The sequence below is a fragment of the Ranitomeya imitator genome, chromosome 4 (assembly GCF_032444005.1).
Source record: "Ranitomeya imitator isolate aRanImi1 chromosome 4, aRanImi1.pri, whole genome shotgun sequence".
In the NCBI taxonomy this organism is placed as follows: domain Eukaryota; kingdom Metazoa; phylum Chordata; class Amphibia; order Anura; family Dendrobatidae; genus Ranitomeya; species Ranitomeya imitator.
In genome coordinates this window covers 427893039-427915874 of record NC_091285.1, presented here as the reverse complement: position 1 = coordinate 427915874, position 22836 = coordinate 427893039, and the positions used below count along the sequence as shown (strand labels likewise).

At 41.0% G+C, this 22836-nt stretch overlaps 1 protein-coding gene across 1 annotated transcript in view; it reads right to left on the bottom strand.

The window, feature by feature from the left end:
- Positions 1-7042: 7042 nt before the first annotated feature.
- The window catches only part of LOC138676325 (TRPM8 channel-associated factor homolog), a 206022-nt gene continuing 190228 nt past the window's right edge, over positions 7043-22836 (bottom strand). The window contains exons 7-8 of the mRNA XM_069765511.1: positions 18428-18765; positions 7043-7757 (exon numbers count right to left, since the gene is read on the bottom strand). Coding sequence (XP_069621612.1) covers positions 7506-7757; positions 18428-18765 — 590 coding nt within the window. The 3' untranslated portion in view covers positions 7043-7505. The remainder of the gene's footprint in view (positions 7758-18427; positions 18766-22836) is intronic.

Genomic DNA, 22836 nt, shown 5'->3' with positions numbered 1-22836 from the left:
GATGGATCCAGTTAAGGTCCAAGCCATCCAGGAATGTAATCAAGAGGAAGATGGATAGTCACAAGCCATCAAAGAAGAACTGCTTAAATGTTTGTACCAAGAGTTGCATGAGGTCACCCAAAAGCAGTGTGAAAGACTGGTGGAAAGCATGCCAAGACACATAAAAGCTGTGATTAAAAATCATGGTTATTCCACAAAATATTGATTTCTGAACTCTTCCTGAGTTCAAACATTAGTATTGTTGTATCTAAAGGATTATGAACTTGTTTTGCATTATCTGAGGTGTGCAAGCAATGCATTTTTTTATTTTGACCATTTCTCCTTTTCATAAAATAAATACAAAATGTATTGCTTGGAACTTCGGAGACATGTTGTCAGTAGTTTATAGAATTAAAGCACAATTTACATTTTACTCAAAAATATACAGTACCTATAAAGAGAAAAATCAGACAAACTGAAAATGTTGCAGTGGTCTCTTAATTTTTGACAGAGCTGTATATACAGTGTGTCCATAAAGTCATGGTGCACTTTTATAGCTTACATTTTGGCGCCCTTTCTCTAGCCCAATCATATCAGACCTGTTCATGAGGAGAGATAACAAGAACCAATCAAACAACAAAAACTCATTTAAGCTGTTGCTGAGCCCCCAGTCAGATTAACCCCTGATAAACTGAACTCTGATTAATACACTGCCAGGTCTGTGAAATCATACAACCACAAGCTTATGCCAGCAGTGTGGTTTTCCATGCCAGTCAAGATGTGGACGGTACAGAAGAAAGTTCAGTGTGTTCTGTGGCTTGCTAAATTTGATGCGTTTATAACGAAGCGCCACCACATAGGAGTAACATTACTCGGTGGGATAATTAGTTGAAGGAAACGGGCGGTTTGGTGGAGAAACCCCGTTCTGGTACACTATCAGTCTCTACGAGTCTGTAGAGGCTATACGAGATAGCTACCTAAGGAGCCCTAAAAATCTGTGCGTGCGTGTGCTCGACAATTACACCTAAGCAAGACTACAGTTTATAAGGTGTTAAAGAAACATCTCTGTTTTACCAGGTACAAATTGCGGCTGTGGCATGCTATCAAACCAGCGGATAGACCCAAACATAGTAACATAGTAACATAGTAACATAGTTAGTAAGGCCGAAAAAAGACATTTGTCCATCCAGTTCAGCCTATATTCCATCATAATAAATCCCCAGATCTACGTCCTTCTACAGAGCCTAATAATTGTATGATACAATATTGTTCTGCTCCAGGAAGACATCCAGGCCTCTCTTGAACCCCTCGACTGAGTTCGCCATCACCACCTCCTCAGGCAAGCAATTCCAGATTCGCACTGCCCTAACAGTAAAGAATCCTCTTCTATGTTGGTGGAAAAACCTCTCCTCCAGACGCAAAGAATGCCCCCTTGTGCCCGTCACCTTCCTTGGTATAAACAGATCCTCAGCGAGATATTTGTATTGTCCCCTTATATACTTATACATGGTTATTAGATCGCCCCTCAGTCGTCTTTTTTCTAGACTAAATAATCCTAATTTCGCTAATCTATCTGGGTATTGTAGTTCTCCCATCCCCTTTATTAATTTTGTTGCCCTCCTTTATACTCTCTCTAGTTCCATTATATCCTTCCTGAGCACCGGTGCCCAAAACTGGACACAGTACTCCATGTGCGGTCTAACTAGGGATTTGTACAGAGGCAGTATAATGCTCTCATCATGTGTATCCAGACCTCTTTTAATGCACCCCATGATCCTGTTTGCCTTGGCAGCTGCTGCCTGGCACTGGCTGCTCCAGGTAAGTTTATCATTAACTAGGATCCCCAAGTCCTTCTCCCTGTCAGATTTACCCAGTGGTTTCCCGTTCAGTGTGTAATGGTGATATTGATTCCTTCTTCCCATGTGTATAACCTTACATTTATCATAGTTAAACCTCATCTGCCACCTTTCAGCCCAAGTTTCCAACTTATCCAGATCCATCTGTAGCAGAATACTATCTTCTCTTGTATTAACTGCTTTACATAGTTTTGTATCATCTGCAAATATCGATATTTTACTGTGTAAACCTTCTACCAGATCATTAATGAATATGTTGAAGAGAACAGGTCCCAATACTGACCCCTGCGGTACCCCACTGGTCACAGCGACCCAGTTAGAGACTATACCATTTATAACCACCCTCTGCTTTCTATCACTAAGCCAGTTACTAACCCATTTACACACATTTTCCCCCAGACCAAGCATTCTCATTTTGTGTACCAACCTCTTGTGCGGCACGGTATCAAACGCTTTGGAAAAATCGAGATATACCACGTCCAATGACTCACCGTGGTCCAGCCTATAGCTTACCTCTTCATAAAAACTGATTAGATTGGTTTGACAGGAGCGATTTCTCATAAACCCATGCTGATATGGAGTTAAACAGTTATTCTCATTGAGATAATCCAGAATAACATCCCTCAGAAACCCTTCAAATATTTTACCAACAATAGAGGTTAGACTTACTGGCCTATAATTTCCAGGTTCACTTTTAGAGCCCTTTTTGAATATTGGCACCACATTTGCTATGTGCCAGTCCTGCGGAACAGACCCCGTCGCTATAGAGTGCCTAAAAATAAGAAATAATGGTTTATCTATTACATTACTTAGTTCTCTTAGTACTCGTGGGTGTATGCCATCCGGACCCGGAGATTTATCTATTTTAATCTTATTTAGCCGGTTTTGCACCTCTTCTTGGGTTAGATTGGTGACCCTTAATATAGTGTTTTCATTGTTTCTTGGGATTTCATCTAGCATTTCATTTTCCACCGTGAATACCGTGGAGAAGAAGGTGTTTAATATGTTAGCTTTTTCCTCGTCATCTACAACCATTCTTTCCTCACTATTTTTTAAGGGGCCTACATTTTCAGTTTTTATTCTTTTACTATTGATATAGTTGAAAAACAGTTTGGGATTAGTTTTACTCTCCTTAGCAATGTGCTTCTCTGTTTCCTTTTTGGCAGCTTTAATTAGTTTTTTAGATAAAGTATTTTTCTTCCTATAGTTATTTAGAGCTTCAATGGTGCCATCCTGCTTTAGTAATGCAAATGCTTTCTTTTTACTGTTAATTGCCTGTCTTACTTCTTTGTTTAGCCACATTGGGTTTTTCCTATTTCTAGTCCTTTTATTCCCACAAGGTATAAACCGCTTACAGTGCCTATTTAGGATGTTCTTAAACGTTTTCCATTTATTATCTGTATTTTTATTTCTGAGGATATTGTCCCAGTCTACCAGATTAAGGACATCTCTAAGCTGGTCAAACTTTGCCTTCCTAAAGTTCAGTGTTTTTGTGACTCCCTGACAAGTCCCCCTAGTGAAAGACAGTTGAAACTGTACAATATTGTGGTCGCTATTTCCAAGATGCCCGACCACCTGCAGATTTGTTATTCTGTCAGGTCTATTAGATAGTATTAGGTCTAAAAGTGCTGCTCCTCTGGTTGGATTCTGCACCAATTGTGAAAGATAATTTTTCTTGGTTATTAGCAGAAACCTGTTGCCTTTATGGGTTTCACAGGTTTCTGTTTCCCAGTTAATATTCGGGTAGTTAAAGTCCCCCATAACCAGGACCTCATTATGGGTTGCAGCTTCATCTATCTGCTTTAGAAGTAGACTTTCCATGGTTTCTGTTATATTTGGGGGTTTGTAACAGACCCCAATGAGAATTTTGTTACCATTTTTCCCTCCATGAATTTCGACCCATATGGACTCGACATCCTTATTCCCTTCGCTAATACATAGAGACAAACCCCTCCTCCTCTCCGATTTTTACGATCCTTTCTAAACAGACTGTAACCCTGTAAGTTAACTGCCCAGTCATAGTTTTCATCTAACCATGTCTCGGTTATTCCCACTATGTCAAAGTTACCTGTAGATATTTCTGCTTCTAGTTCTTCCATCTTGTTTATCAGGCTTCTGGCGTTTGCGAGCATGCAGTTTAGAGGATTTTGTTTTGTTCCAATCTCCTCGCTGTGGATTGTTTTAGAAATGTTCTTACCTCCCTTCTGAGTATGTTTTCCTGGGTCTTCTTTGTTCGAGTCTAATGTTTTTCTTCCCGTCCCCTCTTCTTCTAGTTTAACGCCCTCCTGATGAGTGTAGCGAGTCTTCTGGCGAATGTGTGTTTCCCAGGTTTGTTGAGGTGTAGTCCGTCTCTGGCGAGTAGTCCATCGTACAAGTAATTCAGACCGTGGTCCAGGAATCCGAATCCTTGTTGTCTTCACCATCGTCTTAACCAGTTGTTCGCATGAAGGATCCTGTTCCATCTCCTGGTGCCATGCCCATCTACTGGAAGGATAGAAGAAAAAACTACCTGATCCGCGTTTGTTCCAGATATGCATCATGAGATCGACAATGATGCAAGATTTTTGCAGAAGATTGTGTTTAGCGATGAGGCGACTTTCCATATTTGTAGACATGTTCATCGCCATAATGTCCAAATATAGGCTGCTGAACATCCTCATTCCTATGTTGAGTATTTAGGTGTGGCCTAAAACACGATAAGGTGATAGGTATGAAACTGGGAGAGTTTTTCTTTTATTTGCAGCAGATTTCACATTTCTATCAGTATTTTTTGCTTTCCAGTGACTGGTCAAAAGTTCACCATGACTTTACGGACACACTGTATTTATATATTTATTAATATTGATTCCATGGTGCTGTACATGAGAAGGAGTTACATACAAATTACAGATATCAGTTACAGTAAGCAAACTAACAATCACAGACTGATACAGAGGGGTGAGGACCCTGTCCTTGCAGGCTTACATTCTACAGGATGGTGGGGAAAAAGACAGTAGTTTGGGGGGTTGTGGCAGCTCCGGTTTGGTGAGGCAATAGCTCCTTTAGTGGTGATGAGGCAGCGCGGTCATTGCAGGCTGTAGGCTTTCTTGAAGAGGTGGGTTTTCAGGTGCCGTCTGAAGCATCTGAATGTGGTTGATAGACGTGTTGGGGAACAGAATTCCAGAAAATGGGGGATATTCAGGAGAAGTCTTGGAGGCGATTAGGTGAGGAGGAGAGAAGGAGGTCTTGGGAGGACCGGAGATTATGTGAGGGAAGATATTGGCAGATTAAGTCAATGATATATGGAGGAGACAGGTTATGGATGGCTTTGTAGGTCAGTATTAGTAATTTGAACAGTATACGGTGAGGGAATGGGAGCCAGTGAAGAGATTTGCAGAGGGAGCCTAGTTTTAGAAGGAATGTTGTAAGAGATTGTTTGGTTATCAGTGTAATTGAAAGATTGGTAAAAGATTCACCTGCTTCAAGTTGAATGGTTGATATAGAGCAAATTAAGGATTAACAGAGGAAGTGAATTCTGATTTGTTTTTGTTACGTTGAAAAAGGAAAGTTGTCTATTACTATGACAAAAAACTGGATGTTTGTGGTGCAAGAAGGAACTGAGAAAGTGACTGAGATTAATGTGTTGGGAAAGCAAACAATTAAAAATTTTGGACAGGGGGGCTCCCTGCTAGATAATATGGACCCTCCCCAGGAAATTAAGCCTCTTCTCCCGACTGTAAGCCCTATGCCCCTTAACCCCAAGGCACCAATATGTCCTGGACTCCCGAGAAGTTCTATGGGCGTCTTATGGTAGTATTTAAAGATCTGGGGTTTTCACTGTATAACAAAGCCCATTCACACCTTTTTGTGGCAGCTTTGATGTCCTGCCTTAAATCTGAATTGAAAGAGGCAATAATGTCAGTGAGACCCGATATTGAGACTTCCATTCTGGACGATGCATTGAAAAAAAGTAGTACAAAGTTTTCAGAAGAACTTAAAGGGACACTGTCACCTGAATTTGGAGGGAACAATCTTCAGCCATGGAGGCGGGGTTTTGGGGTTTTTGATTCACCCTTTCCTTACCCGCTGGCTGCATGCTGGCTGCAATATTGGACGGAAGTTCATTCTCTGTCCTCCGTAGTACATGCCTGCACAAGGCATCTGTAAGTCATTTTTCACTGACCGGTGTGGCGCTGTCTTCTTCTTTGTTATGGATTGGACTTTGTAGCTGGGCTGACCCCCTGGCAGTGACGTGCGCCACTAAGCCTATTAAGGCCGTATGGGTGTAAGGTGCGGTTTAACGCATTTTTTTATTTTTTTTTTTGAATTTTTTTTTTTTTTATTTTTGGTGTCTAGAATTGTCTGCATCTCTGAGATCACATCAATTAGCTAGCCAATTAGTTAGCTGCTGAGTTCCTTGATTCATTGCAGCGCTGTTATTGTAATGTGACATCAGTGCTGCAGACAAAAGCAGACTAGGGGAGAGTGAGGAGAGCCCAGTTTGTTTGTTATGTCAAACAAACAATCTAGGGAATGTGTTTACAAAAGCTGGAACACCACTTTAAGGGTATATGCACTCAAGGGATTTAAACTTGAGCAAAACCATAAAGTCTTTCAAGCAGAAGATCATGGTTTTTTTTTCTGAACCGTCTTCTGTAGTTTTACAGAAATTTCCTGGGCATTTTTCCTATGGTTTTTGCCACCTTGTTTTTTAAGTGTTTTCCTGTTGGTATTAATAAAAACCATTTTGGAAACCCAATGCTCTTCATTTCCGCAGCGCAGCCCGCCTCAATGTGCTTTCATTTTTGCCATTATACCTCTGGGAGAACCACTTCCTTCAGCCACAGGGCTGCAGTAGCGGCCTTCCACGCCTTTATACAACACCTTTAGGTGAGCTCTACTATCAATTATACCTATCCCTTACCAGACAGTAATGCCCTATTTTGTGTGCGCTCTCTTTGTGTCCGTCTCCAGAGCTTCTCGTGTGTAGGCTGACGTTCATAGTAATGTTTGTTCCTTATTATTGCCAGTGTAAACATGTCACCGATAAGTCAGCAAATAATCAAACTCTCATTTGTAGTGATAGCATCTATTATAAGGGTCACTGTTGATCAGCATAGGCAGTGGGCAGAGTAATGGAGACGGGCATCGAGAAACAGTGTGTGCAATAACCTCAAGGTCATAAATTCCACTGTTGTGTCTTATCTTTAATACAAACAGGCAGGCACTTATTTAATTATTATTTTATTAATATTCCCAGACAATGTATATATTAATCACACCCTGATTCTTGTATGAAGAGTAGTGAATTGAACTTATTGCACAATATCTTTATTATCTTTATTATGGGCAGCACGGTGGCTCAGTGGATAGCACTGCAGCCTTGCAGCGCTGGGGTCCTGGGTTCGAATCCCACTCAGGACAACATCTGCAAAGAGTTTGTATGTTCTCTCCGTGTTTGCGTGGGTTTCCTCCGGGCACTCCGGTTTCCTCCCACATTCCAAAGACATACTGATAGGGAATCTAGATTGTGAGCCCCATCGGGGACAGTGATGATAATGTGTGCAAAACTGTAAAGCGCTGCGGAATATGTTAGCGCTATATAAAAATAAAGATTATTATTATTAGACAGGACAATTAGTCTGGGAAACATTTTGCCATAAAACACATCTGCTTATTTCATTTATGCATTTATTCTGTCTCAACATATGTCTTCATGGGGTCTTCATCCCATGAAGGCAGGTTGGACAATTTCTGACTGGTATCTTCATCAATAGGCCATCCCCAGGCCTTGAAGAATGGGGACAGGTTTTTATTTACTGCTTGAGAAAACTTCTCTGCCCAGAGATTCATCTTGACTTTATTGTCATTGCTAACATTGGGCATGGTCTGGTAGTCAGCGAAAAGGCATTTGAAAGGTTCCCAACCAAAGCTCTCTTGTAGCTAAAAAGAAACATATAGAAAAACAACAAATTATCCCAAATAAAGTTAAAGATTACAGAAATGTGACACATATTGATTTATGTAATTTGGTTAAACAGGCAAATCACATGATGATAATCTAATCATGATATGTTTTATAACGGCCCTGAGATTCCTCCAATTTTAAGGTATTACTGCAACCTTCACTCCCTTTACCTCATGTGGAAACATGTTCTCCTAGCCAGGATTAAGGATCTAGCAAGGGTAGAAAAAAATAAATGCAGCATCCTGCTCGCAATCTCCATCCAATATCTAATTGTCTTACAAAACTCATGATCTAGGACCATTTAGTACAACACAAAAAGAGTATTACGCAATAAACAAAATTAAGATTTTTTTTAAATAAAGCAATCGTTTAAAGGGAATCTTTCCACAGGATTTCATCTCACAAACTATTTATATGCATATGTGGCTATTTCAAAGACAAGTCCAGCAATAACTTGACTTGCATCAGTCTGTTCCTCCATTACTAAGAAATCAGTGTTTGAATTGACATTCGAAAAAAAGCTGTAGATTTGAAGCCTTTGTCATTCCAGCTCTATTCCCCTCCCAGGGCTGATTCCTCCTGTTTGACTGATAACTCTTTTGTCTGAAGTCTCAAAGCATAGAGACTGCCAGTCAAGCAGGAGGACGCAGTGCTGGACAGGGAATAGAGCTGGAGTGGCAGAGGCTTCACATCTACAGTGTAATTTACATATCAATTAAAATACTGATTTCTCCGATAGGATAGATAAAATAGATATAGAGACAGGATAGATTATGTTAGATAGATGGGATATATAAGATAGATGGATTCGTTAGATAGAATGAATTGATTGAAGGAGAAAAGAGAACATTATGTATACAAAAGAGAGTATACAGCAGTGTGTTTACATGTATATACACCCTGCTGTATAAATACAGATTCAAAGGGGGCTGGATCTGCAGGGAGAGCAGTGTCTGCAGCAGCATGCACAGGAACAGCATTGAACTCTGCCGAATGAAGCCTTGCCTACCCACATGGCAAGCCTTGCCTACCCACATGGCAAGCCTTGCCCCTGCCAGCTTCAAGGGCCAAGAACTAATCGAGATTTTGATGTAACATCACTGTAAGCCAGAATATTCTCAGCCAGAGATCATGTGACCAGAAGACAGGCTCAGGTTATGGAAGGATTTGTAAAAGTAAAGTATTTAGTGAAGAACATATAAGCTATGCGCATCTTTATAGTATTTTGTTATATCTTAGTGCTTGCAGAGGTATTCACTGTTTTTTTACATTAGTAGGTGTCCATGAGATTGGACTGTTAGAAATCATGGGTCACATTCCATTTACATTTGCATTAAAATGTGAAGGTTCCATGTTTGCAATTATTATGAGTCTGTACGTTGTCTTTCTTTAGCAAATCTAAAATATCAATAACTTGCCCGCTGTGATGAGAAGTGACGAGAACGCACTGTCAGTGGGCATTGTAAGGAGATAAGCTGGAGAGCAGAATAACATAGTCCGGCTCCACCCCTGAAAGTGATGATGGTTTCGGGGTGAGGCATATGTTTAATCTATAGATGTGTCCCTTATTTGGTGATTATCTACTAATATTGTTTTTATATCAATTCTCTGTTGTGCAAGTCTAGATTGTAAGTGACTGGCAGCCTTAGGTGAGGCCATTATGGTGTAATATTTAAATTAATTGTCGTATTCCAGCAATTCCAGGTAATACAGTGTATAGAGGAATGAGTATTGGAGTGAATATGCTGTCAGCAAAACTCTCCAGCAATATAGTCCTGAGATAAAACATAGAGTTGTGTCCAAGAAGGAAACTAGAAACATTAAGTAAATTTATTGTCAAATCTCATTGGAAATAATATATATATATGTGTATATCTGTTTACCTGATAATAAGCCCTACTCTGAAAATATGCCCTAGCAGGAATTTTCGGCCTTTTTGGAATAGACTTGAAATATAAGCCCTACTCCAAAAATACGCCCTCATTGCAGTTCGGTGAGAAAGTGTCCAGGTAGCTAAAAAAAAGTTATAGAAAAAAAGTTAAAGTTACAGCAGGACCCGTAATTAAAGATAACAAATACTCCCAAATGAAGGCAGACCCCTCCTAAAAAAATCACACTCATCAGAACCTAAACAATTATGGCTGGCAAGTGCTGACAGTGGATGGCGTCTCGCACAGAGATCTGCATCACTGTCAGGTCCCTTGCCATTCTGGCTGCATTGCACTGCAGCTCGCACACACAGATCGGATCCCAGCATCACTCCGCTCTCACTAACTCTGTGCGAGTGATACTGCTTCCGGCCAGCAGGGGGTATACAACTGCTGTGTAAGGCCGGTTTCACACGTCAGTGGCTCCAGTACGTGAGGTGACAGTTTCCTCACGTACAGGAGACACTGACTCACGTAGTCACATTAAAATCAATGTGTCTCTGCACATGTCAGCGTGTTTTCACGGACTGTGTGTCCGTTTGAAAAACACGGAGACATGTCAATGTTTGTGGGAACGCACGGATCACACGGACCCATTAAAGTCAATGGGTCCGTGTAAAACACGTACCGCACACGGATGCTGTCTGTGTGCAGTCCGTGTGCTGTGCAGGAGATAGCGCTGTCCTCCCAGCTTGTGGTGCTGAAGCCCCATTCATTTCTTCTCTCCATCAGCGTTCGCTGGAACGAAGGAATGAAAAATATTTTTTTTTGTTAAAATAAAGTTCCCAGTAATCTAGCCCCCTCCCTCCCCCTGTGTGCCTGCCCGCTGGCATTAAAATACTTACCCAGCTCCCTTGATGCTTCCTCTCAGCATCGCAGCTCTTCCTGTATGAGCGGTCACGTGGTGCCGCTTATTACAGTGATGAATATGCGGCTCCACCTCCCGCACGTGTGCCACACTGATGTGCCACGTGAGCACACGGACACGGATAGCTCCGGTACTGATTTTTCCGGTACCGGAATTATCTGGACGTGTGAGACAGGCCTAAGGCAGGGAGACCTGATGGCAAAGCAGATTTGTATATGAGAGCCCTTTCACTTGCCAACTCTATTGTTTAGGGTCTGTTAAGTGCAATTCTTTTTGGGGTGCCTGCTTTTTTTTGGGGGGGTAAACAGTACATAGAAAATAATAAAGCTAAAAATGGAAATTAAAATATGAATACTGTATATATTTAGCCAATAGATGTTACCACAACATACAAAAAGCAATAGAATGGGAATAAATGCTGATCTCAAAATTCATAGAACCCCACAATGTCAAGTATAATACAGCAAAACGTGAGAGTTTGTATTAAAAAGTAACCATAATGTGGTGGTGCACCATCTTGGGTGTCAGGTCCAAGCATTCCTACATGAACAGTTTCCTGGAAAGTGGATTGGTCATTGTGGGCCAGTTGAATGGCCACCAAGGTCTCCCAATCTGGCCCCCTTAGACTTTTATCTTTGGGCTCATCTGAAGGCAATTGTCTATGCTGTGCAGATACCAGATGTGCAGCATCTGAAACAACAGATACTGGAAGCCTGTGCTATCAGTGTGTCAAGAGTGGGAGATGAGGGTTGCATTGACAATCCAACACAATGGACAGCACTTTGAACACATTTTATAAGTGGTTATAAACTTGTAAATAACTCATGAAAGAATAAAGTAACATTAAAACCAAGCACATCATTGTTTTTCTTGTGAAGTTCTCAATAAGTTTGATGTGTCACATGACCCTCTTTCCATTGAAAAAAATAAAGTTGGATCCAAAATAGCCGACTTCAAAATGGCCACCATGGTCACCACCCATCCTGAAAAGTTTTCCCCCTCACATATACTAATGTCCCACAAGCAGAAGTTGATATCACCAACCATTCCCATTTTATTTAGGTGTATCCATATAAATGGCCCACCCTGTATTTAAATAGAGAAAAAGTAATGGCTTCTTAACGAATTGAGTAAAAATGTTTGTGATCCTTCAGATCACATATTTGCAAAATAATAAAAAAAATTACATTTACCCAAGCCGTGCAAAAATTATGTCTTTATTTGAATTAGGAACAGCTATGCTATTTGAAAGTGGAGAAGCAAAAACTTCTCAACTAGGAGTGAAAAATTATCCCTTTTTTTGAATCTGCTATTCAAAAAATGAGTCAACAATTATAATGATGTTTTATTAAACCAACCAAAAATTATCCCTTTATTTAGGGAGCAGGAACAGGTTGGCTGTGTTGAAAGCAAAAAAGAAATAGCTTGTAAATAAGCCATGAAAAAATGATTCTATTTTGTTAGGATACACTTCCTGGCAGCAGTGTAGTACATCTATATAGTGCGCTATGCTATTCCACAACTCCCTAGCTTATTTACTACCTACTTACTTTATCTTCACAGCACTCTACCCAGTACCTTGCATCAACACTATACAGGTACTCTGATCTATTAACCCCTTAGTGACATAGCCAATGTTGTACTTAATGACCAAGCCAATTTTTACAATTCTGGCCACTGTCACTTTATGAGGTTATAGCTGTGGAACGCTTCAACGGATCCCACTGATTCTGAGATTGTTTTTTCGTGACATATTGTACTTCATGTTAGTGGTAAAATTTCTCCGATATGACTTATGTTTATGAAAAAACAGAAATTTGGCAAAAAATTTGAAAATGTTGCAATTTTCAAACTTTTAATTTTTGTGCCCTTAAATCAGAAAGTCATATCGCTCGAGGGGCCTCATTTCTCTCTCCTCAGGTATACTAGATCATATCAGAGGAGAGAAAAATAAATGGGAAATCAGACTTTTTTTTGTGGTTGTGAGTTATTACCACATAAAGTGACACTGGTCAGATTTCAAAAATTTCAGTAAGGTTTGTAACATCAGCCGCAGTAGCAGGCACAGAAGTCAAGACAAAGGTGTCTCAGACTGCAACAATGCGAGATCAATGCTTGACACTAAAAAGAACACCAAAAAAGGGACACAGTAGCACTCAGTAAGTTCAAAAAGATATATGCAAACACGAAATCTAAACTATGTTGTTGCTGAATAAAGCATACTAAGAAAAAAAAGTACGTACAAAAATGAAGGTTCTTAGCTCATAAATTGGCCAATTAATGTGTGCCCATCAACCATGGCAAGGTGACACTTCTCTGATGGGTCCTATCAGTCTAAATATGCCTCTTTTGGGCTATAACCCTACAATTGTAAATGGGCAGGTAGGAACCAACACTAATTAAAAGCACCCTTGGGGTGATGGGAGGAGTGTAGAGCTAGAAAGGAGGCAGTCACCAGCTCCAATGGCAAACTGCAAAAAAACAAAAAACCTGACCAGCACCTCCATATAGCGTGAACAGGTGCAAGCTGCAATGATGGCATAGCATACAAAAAAAGGGGACACAGCAGCACTCTGTAAGGACAAAAATATATGCAAACATGAAACCTAAACTACATTGTTGTTCACGGGGTAAACAAGTGGAGTTTGTGCGGCCAGGGATCTGTGTGAGAAGACTTGGCACGGTGATGGAGGAGGGAGAAGCAGAAGAGGTGGTTGATGGGATGTTTGGTGGTTGGCGAGGCCCACTAGTCCACATTTTAGCTTAGTGAGATTCCCACACTAAGGCATATTGATCACACATGCGCCGGTTCATGCATGTAGTTATCAAATTATTGCAATTTTTGCCTCTACTGAGTATTTTTTTTTTGCAAATTTGGCACATAATGTGAGTTGGGTCATCCTTTGCGGTCTCAAAAAAAGGCACAGGCTAGGTTGCCCTTGCCTTCCCTGCAAACTGCACACTCATGACCAGTGCTGGCCACAGCCAGACTTGGGGCTAAGGATGCAGTGCTTGTTATGGTTGCATCACTTAGTGTCTGTGTGGGAAGCCACAATGTAACTTCCTCGTCTTCCTCCTCCTTCACCTCCTCTGCTGAGCTACTCAGCTGCGTACCTCTAGATTCACGCTTTCTGTTCTCACACTCCTTACCCTGAAGGTTTCCACCCTCCTCTTCCTGCCCTGACACCACAGTACAGTCCGCATGCGCCTCTGGTATCTGAGTCTCATCAGGATCTCCTCAAACCCCGGTGGTTAACGTCTGGTCACGAGGGTCTGGATTCTGAGGATAGTTGATGCAGCTCTTGCCATCCACTGGAGCATATGCTCTTTCTGGCTATCATCTACAAGGCGTACTGCTGTGCGGCTGCCAAAGAAAGGGAGTGGAGTAGCCCACCCAGTAACAGATGTTGTCAGTGGTCTTTGGAGAGGACGACACTGTGTTTGTTCAGTTGAGCTTTCATTGACATTTAATATCTAACCCATGTACACCAAGCCTAATCCCCTTTCCACCATAATCTCGCTTTTTCCCACTCATGTTATATGTAGCCTTCCCCTCTTATAACATGGTGTTTCACAACCCTAGGCCCCCAGATGTCAGTCACCTGTCACTAAATGAACAATCACTATTCATTTTCTTAGATAGTGTGCCTGAACGACATTGTTATACTTAACGATTTTTAAGTGGAAATCTGGCCTTCTGATTTCTCACTGAACACAGTTTTATCACAATTTGGAGTAGAAAATGGGACCTGCTGAGACTGCAACACAGATAGATGCTGGAAGATCGATTTCATACAGCTCAGGATCCTATCTAGCTAACTGTAAGTTCACTTGCAGCACTAGCAAGGCATCTCTGCACTGCGACACTGAGGAAATGGCGCCAGCAAAACATGATGTTCGCTTTTTATATGGCCAGGGACATGCAACTTTGGTAGCCAATCACAGAAGACCTTGTGCCATGATGTTGTGAATGGTGTCTACATGCTGATTGGATGCCGGAATTAACACACTCAAAGTTAAGGGGAAAAAAAAGAATGCACCACTGCTGTAGTCACTTCAGACGCTCCTCTAACCTCTCCACACCCTATCCTTACAAATTTGTCCCCCGCCCCACCCGCTCATAATACAGCACCACTATCCTAGCCAAAGTAATAACAAAAGCACTAGTGCAAACGCGATAATTTACCAAACTGTGACCGAATTTTGACGACTGAGTAAAAATGCTTTTGAAACCGAACACGAATCCGAATGTGCAATGTTCGTGCTGAATTTGAGATTGGCAAACGGTTTCTGAACAAGTTCGCTCATCTCTAGTAATGAGTGCTCCTTGGTCCTCAGTTTGATCTTTGGAAGGAATAAATGTCTCAATTTATTGTAATTTCTTTTTTTGTCTTTTGCTAAGAAATTAGATCCACTGCCCAAAAGATGATTTAACAACACATTCCAGGTAGGTACATGGCTTCCAAATGTGACAACAACCCACAGCATGTATGTATGTGAAATGTATGTGAACCAATATTTGGTTAACCTTAACCCCCAGGCCATTTTCCGTTTCTGCAGTTTTGTTTTTTGCTCCCCTTTTTCCCAGAGCCACAACTTGCCACGTGAAGGCTTGTTTTTTTGCGGGACAAGTTGTATTTTTGAATAACACCATTGGTTTTAACATATCATGTACTGGAAACGGGAAAAAAATCCAAGTCTGGTGAAATTGCAAAAAAAGTGCAAATCCACAGTTGTTTTTTTTTTATTACCATGTTCACTAAATGCTAAAACTGACCTGCCATTATGATTCTCGAGGTCATTATGAGTTCACAGACACCAAACATGTAAAAGTTATTTTTTTAGTGGTGAAAAACAAATCCAAAATTTGTAAAGAAAATAAGAAAAAAATGGTGTCATTTTCTGGGACCTGCAGCGTGTAGCGTCTCCATTTTTCTTGATCTGGGGCTGTGTGAGGGCTTATTTTTGTGCTCTTAGCTGACGTTTTTATTGATATAATTTTGGTGTAGGTAAAATGTTTATATTGCTTGTTATTCCATTTTATTGCAATGTAGAGGCAACCAGAAATGTTTGGCTTTTTGAATTTTTTTCTCTTTACGCCATTTAGCTATCTGGTTAATTCTGTTTTAAATTGATAAATCGAGTGATTCTGAATGTGGCGATACCAAATATGTGTATATTTGATTTTATCGTTTAATTTTGAATGGGGTGAAAGGGTGGTGATTTGAACTTTTATGTATATTTTTTAAAACTTTTTTTAACTTTTTGCATGCTTCAATAGTCTTCATGGGAGACTAAAAGCTGTAGTACTTTGATTGCCTTTACTTCAGATAGGCGATGATCAGATCGCCTGTGTGAAACAGAAATGCTCACTTGCTATGAGCCCCAACCACGGGGTGACGCTCATAGCAATCTGGCAAGGATAACCACAGAGGTCTGCTGCAGACCTCGGGTTGTCCTACCAAAGCATTGGTGGTGACCAGCGATCATGTGACGGGGTCACTGATGGGCAGGCAGAACCAGTGACGCGCTTCCTGTAAGCGTGAGTTAAATGCTGCTGTCAGAGATTGACAGCAGCATTTAACTAGTTAACAGCCACAGGTGGATCGCGATTCCACCCGCGGCTGTCGCGGGTACATGTCAGCTGTATAAATCTGCTTTCATGTGCCCTGAAAGGTGCGGGCTCAGCGCCGGAGCCCGCACCAAACAGGAGGAGTCCGACCTGTGCGTATTATTATGACACATCTCAGAAAGGGGTTAAAGCAATAACTGCATCTAAACATTTACATCAGCTAGATGGAATTTTATGGCATCTGCTATGATGATGAGTTTTCTTCCACGAATTTCTCTTTTCTGGTCCCACTACAATATTTCTGCAGGATTAAGGTCAGGACTTTTTACTTAGCCATTCCAAAGCTTAAACTTTATTCTTGTTTCACCAGTCATTTGTAGAATGACTTGTGTGTTTTTTGTCGTTATCTTGCTGCATGTTATCACATTTTCCTTTTAGAATTAGCTGATATTATTCAGTAATAATATTCCATTAAAGATGGGCAAGTCATCTAGGCCCAAATGCAGCAAAACATGAGCAAACCATGATACTACTACCATGTTTAAAAGATGGTATGAGGTTTGTATATTGTAAAGCACTGTTTTTTATTCTCCAAAGATAATGCTGCTAATTTAAATCAAAAATTTATACTTTATTCTAATCATTCAGAAAATACGGTTTCAATAGCCTTCTTCCTTGTCCAGATGATCTCTAGCAAACTTCACATAGGCAGCAATGCTCTATTTGTTCTACCATTGTTGTTCAGCATCCTGCTGAATGTGCACTCAAGAACATTAACACTAGCTAACATGAGGAAGGCCTTTAGCTGCTTAGATGTTACCTTGGAGTACTTTGGGACCTTATAGACTAGTATACACCTTGCTATACGAATGATCTTTGTTAATCACAAGGGCCAATAGCCGAAACACCGTTTTTGCAAATTGAGATTCTGGTTTGGCTTGTATCCTAAGTCATATTGCAAGACTCATTAAAGGGTTGATTGTGACTTGTAGTATTGCTACTTCTAACAGGTGGCGCTATAGAGTTTAAGTTCTCTTTCTCTCTGAAGAGGCAATTTGCATATTTTGTTGATAAACCAATTCTGGGGAGGGTAAAAATGGTCTTGAATTCCTCCATTTGTACACAATCTGTCTGACTGTGGCTTGGCAAAATCCAATCTCTTAAGGCTAAGTTCACATTTGCGTATATGTGCACAGCGTATCATCTGCATACACAAACGCATGCCAAAATGCATACAAATGCATGTTTACGCAGCATCTTTTATATGCATCAGCTTACGCATGATGGCAAAAAAACGCATTTGTATGCGTTTTTGGCCTGCGATTGTGTTTTTTATGTGCATGCGTTCGATATTTCCAGGAGGGCGTGTCTCAATGGGCATGTCTCAATCAGTTCCTGGAGATACGCAGTCCAAAGAATGCAAGCGCATGCGTTCCCATAGACAGTAATGCATTTTTTAACGTACTCATGCGCATGCCTGCGCATATTTGATGGATTTTTTGACGCCTCCAAAAATGCAACATGTTGCGCTTGTCAGACCCCGCCGCACATCTCGAAACGACACATGCATACGCATTCGCAAGTGAACGCATGCAAACGCATGTCCATGCGTACATCATGTTAAAGATAGGTACGCGTGACGCATGCGGATCAATGCGGATGAAATGCAGGGCGCACAGACGCAAATGTGAAACCAGCCTTAGACAGTCTTGTAACCTTTTCCAGCTTGACGAGAGCCAAAAATTGCCTTTTCTCAGAAATCGCATTTGATCGTACCGCTATACAGTTTGACAAGCAGGAGTTGTTCATTAAATATAACAGGTCACCCAATCACATCTGACTGTCATCCCATTGATTGAAAACACCAGAGTATAAATTCAACTTAAAATGATCTGATAACCCGAAAGGTTCACATACTTTTGCCTCTCACTGACATGGGATATTGGATCATTTTTCTCATTTAAGGAATGAAAAGGTCTAATATTTTCACTTATTTGTTTGATTTTGTTCTCTTTAACTACTTTTAGGATTTAGTTTGAGATATAAAAATTCTGAAGAGTTCACAAGCTTTCAAGCACCACTGTATCTAGCTCAGCATAATAATTTGAGATTTGAGCAAAGTTGCTTATCACATGACAAGCAATTTAATCTAGTATTTCATATAATGTCTACTGATAAACTGAATTCTAAAAGTCAACCATTTTACATAAATTGAAACGTGAATTCGCACAAGTATATACTTGTATACGTATTAACCACACAGATTCTGTGTCTTACCCGCAGATAAGTCTCAAGTGCGGTCCACACATGCCAACCTTTCAAATTTGCTCCATTCTTCAAATACTCTCTAGTACGGGCTTCTCTTTTTTCTGGTATTAGATCAGAATGAGCTTTATCTCTTGGGATTCCCAGCACATTTTCATGTACATATACCGACCACAGGTTACATGTGGCTTCTGTAGTGTGAGGAGGGAATTCCCAAGCACTCTGCTGCTGATTGTGCCCCAGTTCATGTATACAGCCCCATGTTCCATTTTTCTTTATAACTTCAACATTTATGATGGAAGAGGCTGCTGGTATATGGCACATAATTGGGTATCCAGCATGCATCGATCCTAGAATGAAATAATGTAAGAAAAGAAATAAAACAGTGTTATAACACTAAGCTGTCATGTGTTGTGAATAAGCTATTGCTAAACCATGGATGCACATTTTCTGCTCAGAGCCACATTGTTAAATTACTTTAATCCCAGCTTCCTTATTAAAAGTAAAAAGCCTCAATTCGTTATTTGTGGGATTTTTAAGTCACTTTCATTTTCCATCTTGTGGTATTAGTTACCATTTTCTGCTCAAATCCATCAAAATAATGCACATGATTCATTAATTTGGTGCAAATTCAAACTTTGTTCTTGTAGGGTGGGGAAGCTAGGGTAGCGTGCTTCCAGCCGGGGCACCTGTGATCATTGTCGGCGTCCAGTGCAGCGGTTCCCGCACACCGACTGCGGTCACCCTCTGCAGCACAGCGGTTAGTCTTCCGGACGCAGGCACACCACTTGTCGTCCCCACACCCAGGATCAACACAGTGACTACCGCCTTAAACCTGATTAACCCCTTCATGAGCCAGCCTATTTTGACCTTAATGACCTGGCCGTTTTTTGCAATTTTGACCAGTGTCCCTTTATGAGGTAATAACTCAGGAACGCTTCAACGAATCCTAGCGGTTCTGAGATTGTTTTTTCGTGACATATAGGGCTTCATGTTAGTGGTAAATGTAGGTCGATAATTTTTGTGTTTATTTGTTAAAAAAATGGAAATTTGGCTAAAATTTTGAAAATTTCGCAATTTTCAAATTTTTATTTTTATTCTGTTAAAAGAGAGAGTTATGTGACACAAAATAGTTAATAAATAACATTACCCACATGTCTACTTTACATCAGCGCAATTTTGAAAACAACATTTTTTTTTGCTAGGAAGTTATAAGGGTTAAAAGTTGACCAGCGATTTCTCATTTTTACAACGAAATTTACAAAACCATTTTTTTTAGGGACCACCTCACATTTGAAGTCAGTTTGAGGGGTCTATATGGCTGAAAATACCCAAAAATGACACCATTCTAAAAACTGCACCCCTCAAGGTGCTCAAAACCACATTCAAGAAGTTTATTAACCCTTCAGGTGCTTCACAGCAGCAGAAGCAACATGGAAAGAAAAAATGAACATTTAACTTTTTAGTAACAAAAATGATCTTTTAGCAACATTGTTTTTATTTTCCCAAGGGTAAAAAGAGAAACTGGACTCAAAAAGTTATTGTACAATTTGTCCTGAGTACGCCGATACCCCATATGTGGGGGGGGAACTACTGTTTCGGCGCATGACAGGGCTCGGAAGGGAAGGAGCGCCATTTGACTTTTGAATGAAAAATTAGCTCCAATCGTTAGCGGACACCATGTCGCGTTTGGAGAGCCCCATGTATGCCTAAACATTGGAGCTCCCCCACATGTGACCCCATTTTGGAAACTAGACCCCCCAAGGAACTTATCTAGATGCATAGTGAGCACTTTGAACCCCCAGGTGCTTCACAAATTGATCCGTAAAAATGAAAAAGTACTTTTTTTTCACAAAAAATTTCTTTTAGCCTCAATTTGTTCATTTCCACATGGGTAACAGGATAAGATGGATCCTAAAATTTATTGGGCAATTTCTCCTGAGTACACTGATACCTCACATGTGGGCGTAAACCACTGTTTGGGCACACGGCAGGGCTCAGAAGGGAAGGAGCGCCATTTGACTTTTTGAATGAAAAATTAGCTCCAATCGTTAGCGGACACCATGTCACATTTGGAGAGCCCCTGTGTGCCTAAACATTGGAGCTCCCCCACATGTGACCCCATTTTGGAAACTAGACCTCCCAAGGAACTTATCTAGATGCATAGTGAGCACATTGAACCCCCAGGTGCTTCACAAATTGATCCGTAACAATGAAAAAGTACTTTTTTTTACAAAAAAATTCTTTTAGCCTCAATTTGTTCATTTCCACATGGGCAACAGGATAAGATGGATCCTAAAATTTATTGGGCAATTTCTCCTAGGTACACTGATACCTCACATGTGGGGGTAAACCACTGTTTGGGCACATGGCAGGGCTCGGAAGGGAAGGAGCGCCATTTGACTTTTTGAATGAAAAATTAGCTCCAATCATTAGCGGACACCATGTCGCGTTTGGAGAGCCCCTGTGCGCCTAAACATTGGAGCTTCACCACATGTGACCCCATTTTGGAAACTAGACCTCCCATGGAACTAACCTAGATGAGCGGTGACTACTTTAAACCCCCAAGTGCTTCACAGAAGTTTATAACGCAGAGCCGTGAAAATGAAAAATAATTTTTCTTTCCTCAAAAATTATTTTTTAGCCTGCAATTTTTTATTTTCACAAGAGTAACAGGAGAAATTGGACCCCAAAAGTTATTGTCCAGTTTGTCCTGAGTACGTGGATACCCCATATGTAGGGGGGAACCACTGTTTGGGCACACGCCGGGGCTAAGAAGGGAAGTAGTGACATTTTGGAATGCAGACTTTGATGGAATGGTCTGCGGGCATCATGTTACGTTTGCCACTGATGTGCCTAAACAGTAGAAACCCCCACAAGTGACCCCATTTTGAAAACTAGACCCCCCAAAGAACTTATCTAGATATGTGGTGAGCACTTTGAACCCCCAAGTGCTTCACAGAAGTTTACAATGCAGAGCCGTGAAAATAAAAAAATAATTTTTCTTTCCTCAAAATGATGTTTTAGCAAGCAATTTTTTATTTTCACAAGGGTAACAGGAGAAATTGGACCCCAATAGTTGTTGCCCAGTTTGCACTGAGTATACTGGTACCCCATATGTGGGGGTAAACCACTGTTTGGGCACACGTCGGGGCTCAGAAGGGAAGTAGTGATGCTTTGAAATGCAGACTTTGATGGAATGGTCTGCGGGCGTCATGTTGCATTTGCAGAGCCCCTGATGTGCCTAAACAGTAGAAACCCCCCACAAGTGATGCCATTTTGGAAACTAGACCCCCCAGGGAACTTATCTAGATATGTGTTGAGCACTTTGAACCCCAAGTGCTTCACAGAAGTTTACAATGCAGAGCTGTGAAAATAAAAAAAATCATTTTTCTTTCCTCAAAAATGATGTTTTAGCAAGCATTTTTTAATTTTCACAAGGGTAACAGGAGAAATTGGACCCCAATAATTGTTGCCCAGTTTGTCCTGAGTATGCTGATACCCCATATATGGGGGTAAACTACTGATTGGGCACACGTCGGGGCTCGGAAGGGAAGTAGTGGCGTTTTGAAATGCAGACTTTGATGGAATGGTCTGCGGGCGTCACGTTGCATTTGCAGAGCCCCTGATGTGCCTAAACAGTAAAACCACCCACAAGTAACCCTATTTTGGAAACTAGACCCCCCAAAGGAACTTATTTAGATATGTGGTGAGCACTTTGAACCCCTAAGTGCTTCACAGAAGTTTATAACGCAGAGCCGTGAAAATAAAAAAATAATTTTTCTTTCCTCAAAAATGATGTTTTAGCAAGCAGTTTTTTATTTTCACAAGGGTAGCAGGAGAAATTGGACCCTAATAGTTGTTGCCCAGTTTGTCCCGAGTATGCTGGTACCCCATATGTGGGGGTAAACCACTGTTTTGGTGCACGTCGGGGCTCGGAAGGGAGGGAGCACCATTTGACTTTTTGAACGCAAAATTGGCTGGAATCAATGGTGGCGCCATGTTGTATTTGGAGACCCCTGATGTGCCTAAACAGTGGAAACCCCTCAATTCTAACTCCAACACTAACCCCAACACATCCCTAACCCTAATCTCAACTCTAGCCATAACCCTAATCACAACCCTAACCCCAACACACCCCTAACCACAGCCCTAACCCCAACACACCCCTAACCCTAATCCCAACCCTAACCATAAACCTAACCCTAATCCAAACCCTAACCCCAACACACCCCTAACCATAACCCTAACCACAAGCCTAATCTTAACCCTATTTCCAACCCTAGCCCTAATTCCTACCCTAACTCTAATTCCAACCCTAACCCTAAGGTTATGTGCCAACGTTGCGGATTCGTATGAGATTTTTCAGCACCATTTTTGAAAAATCAGCGGGTAAAAGGCACTGCGTTTTACCTGCGGAT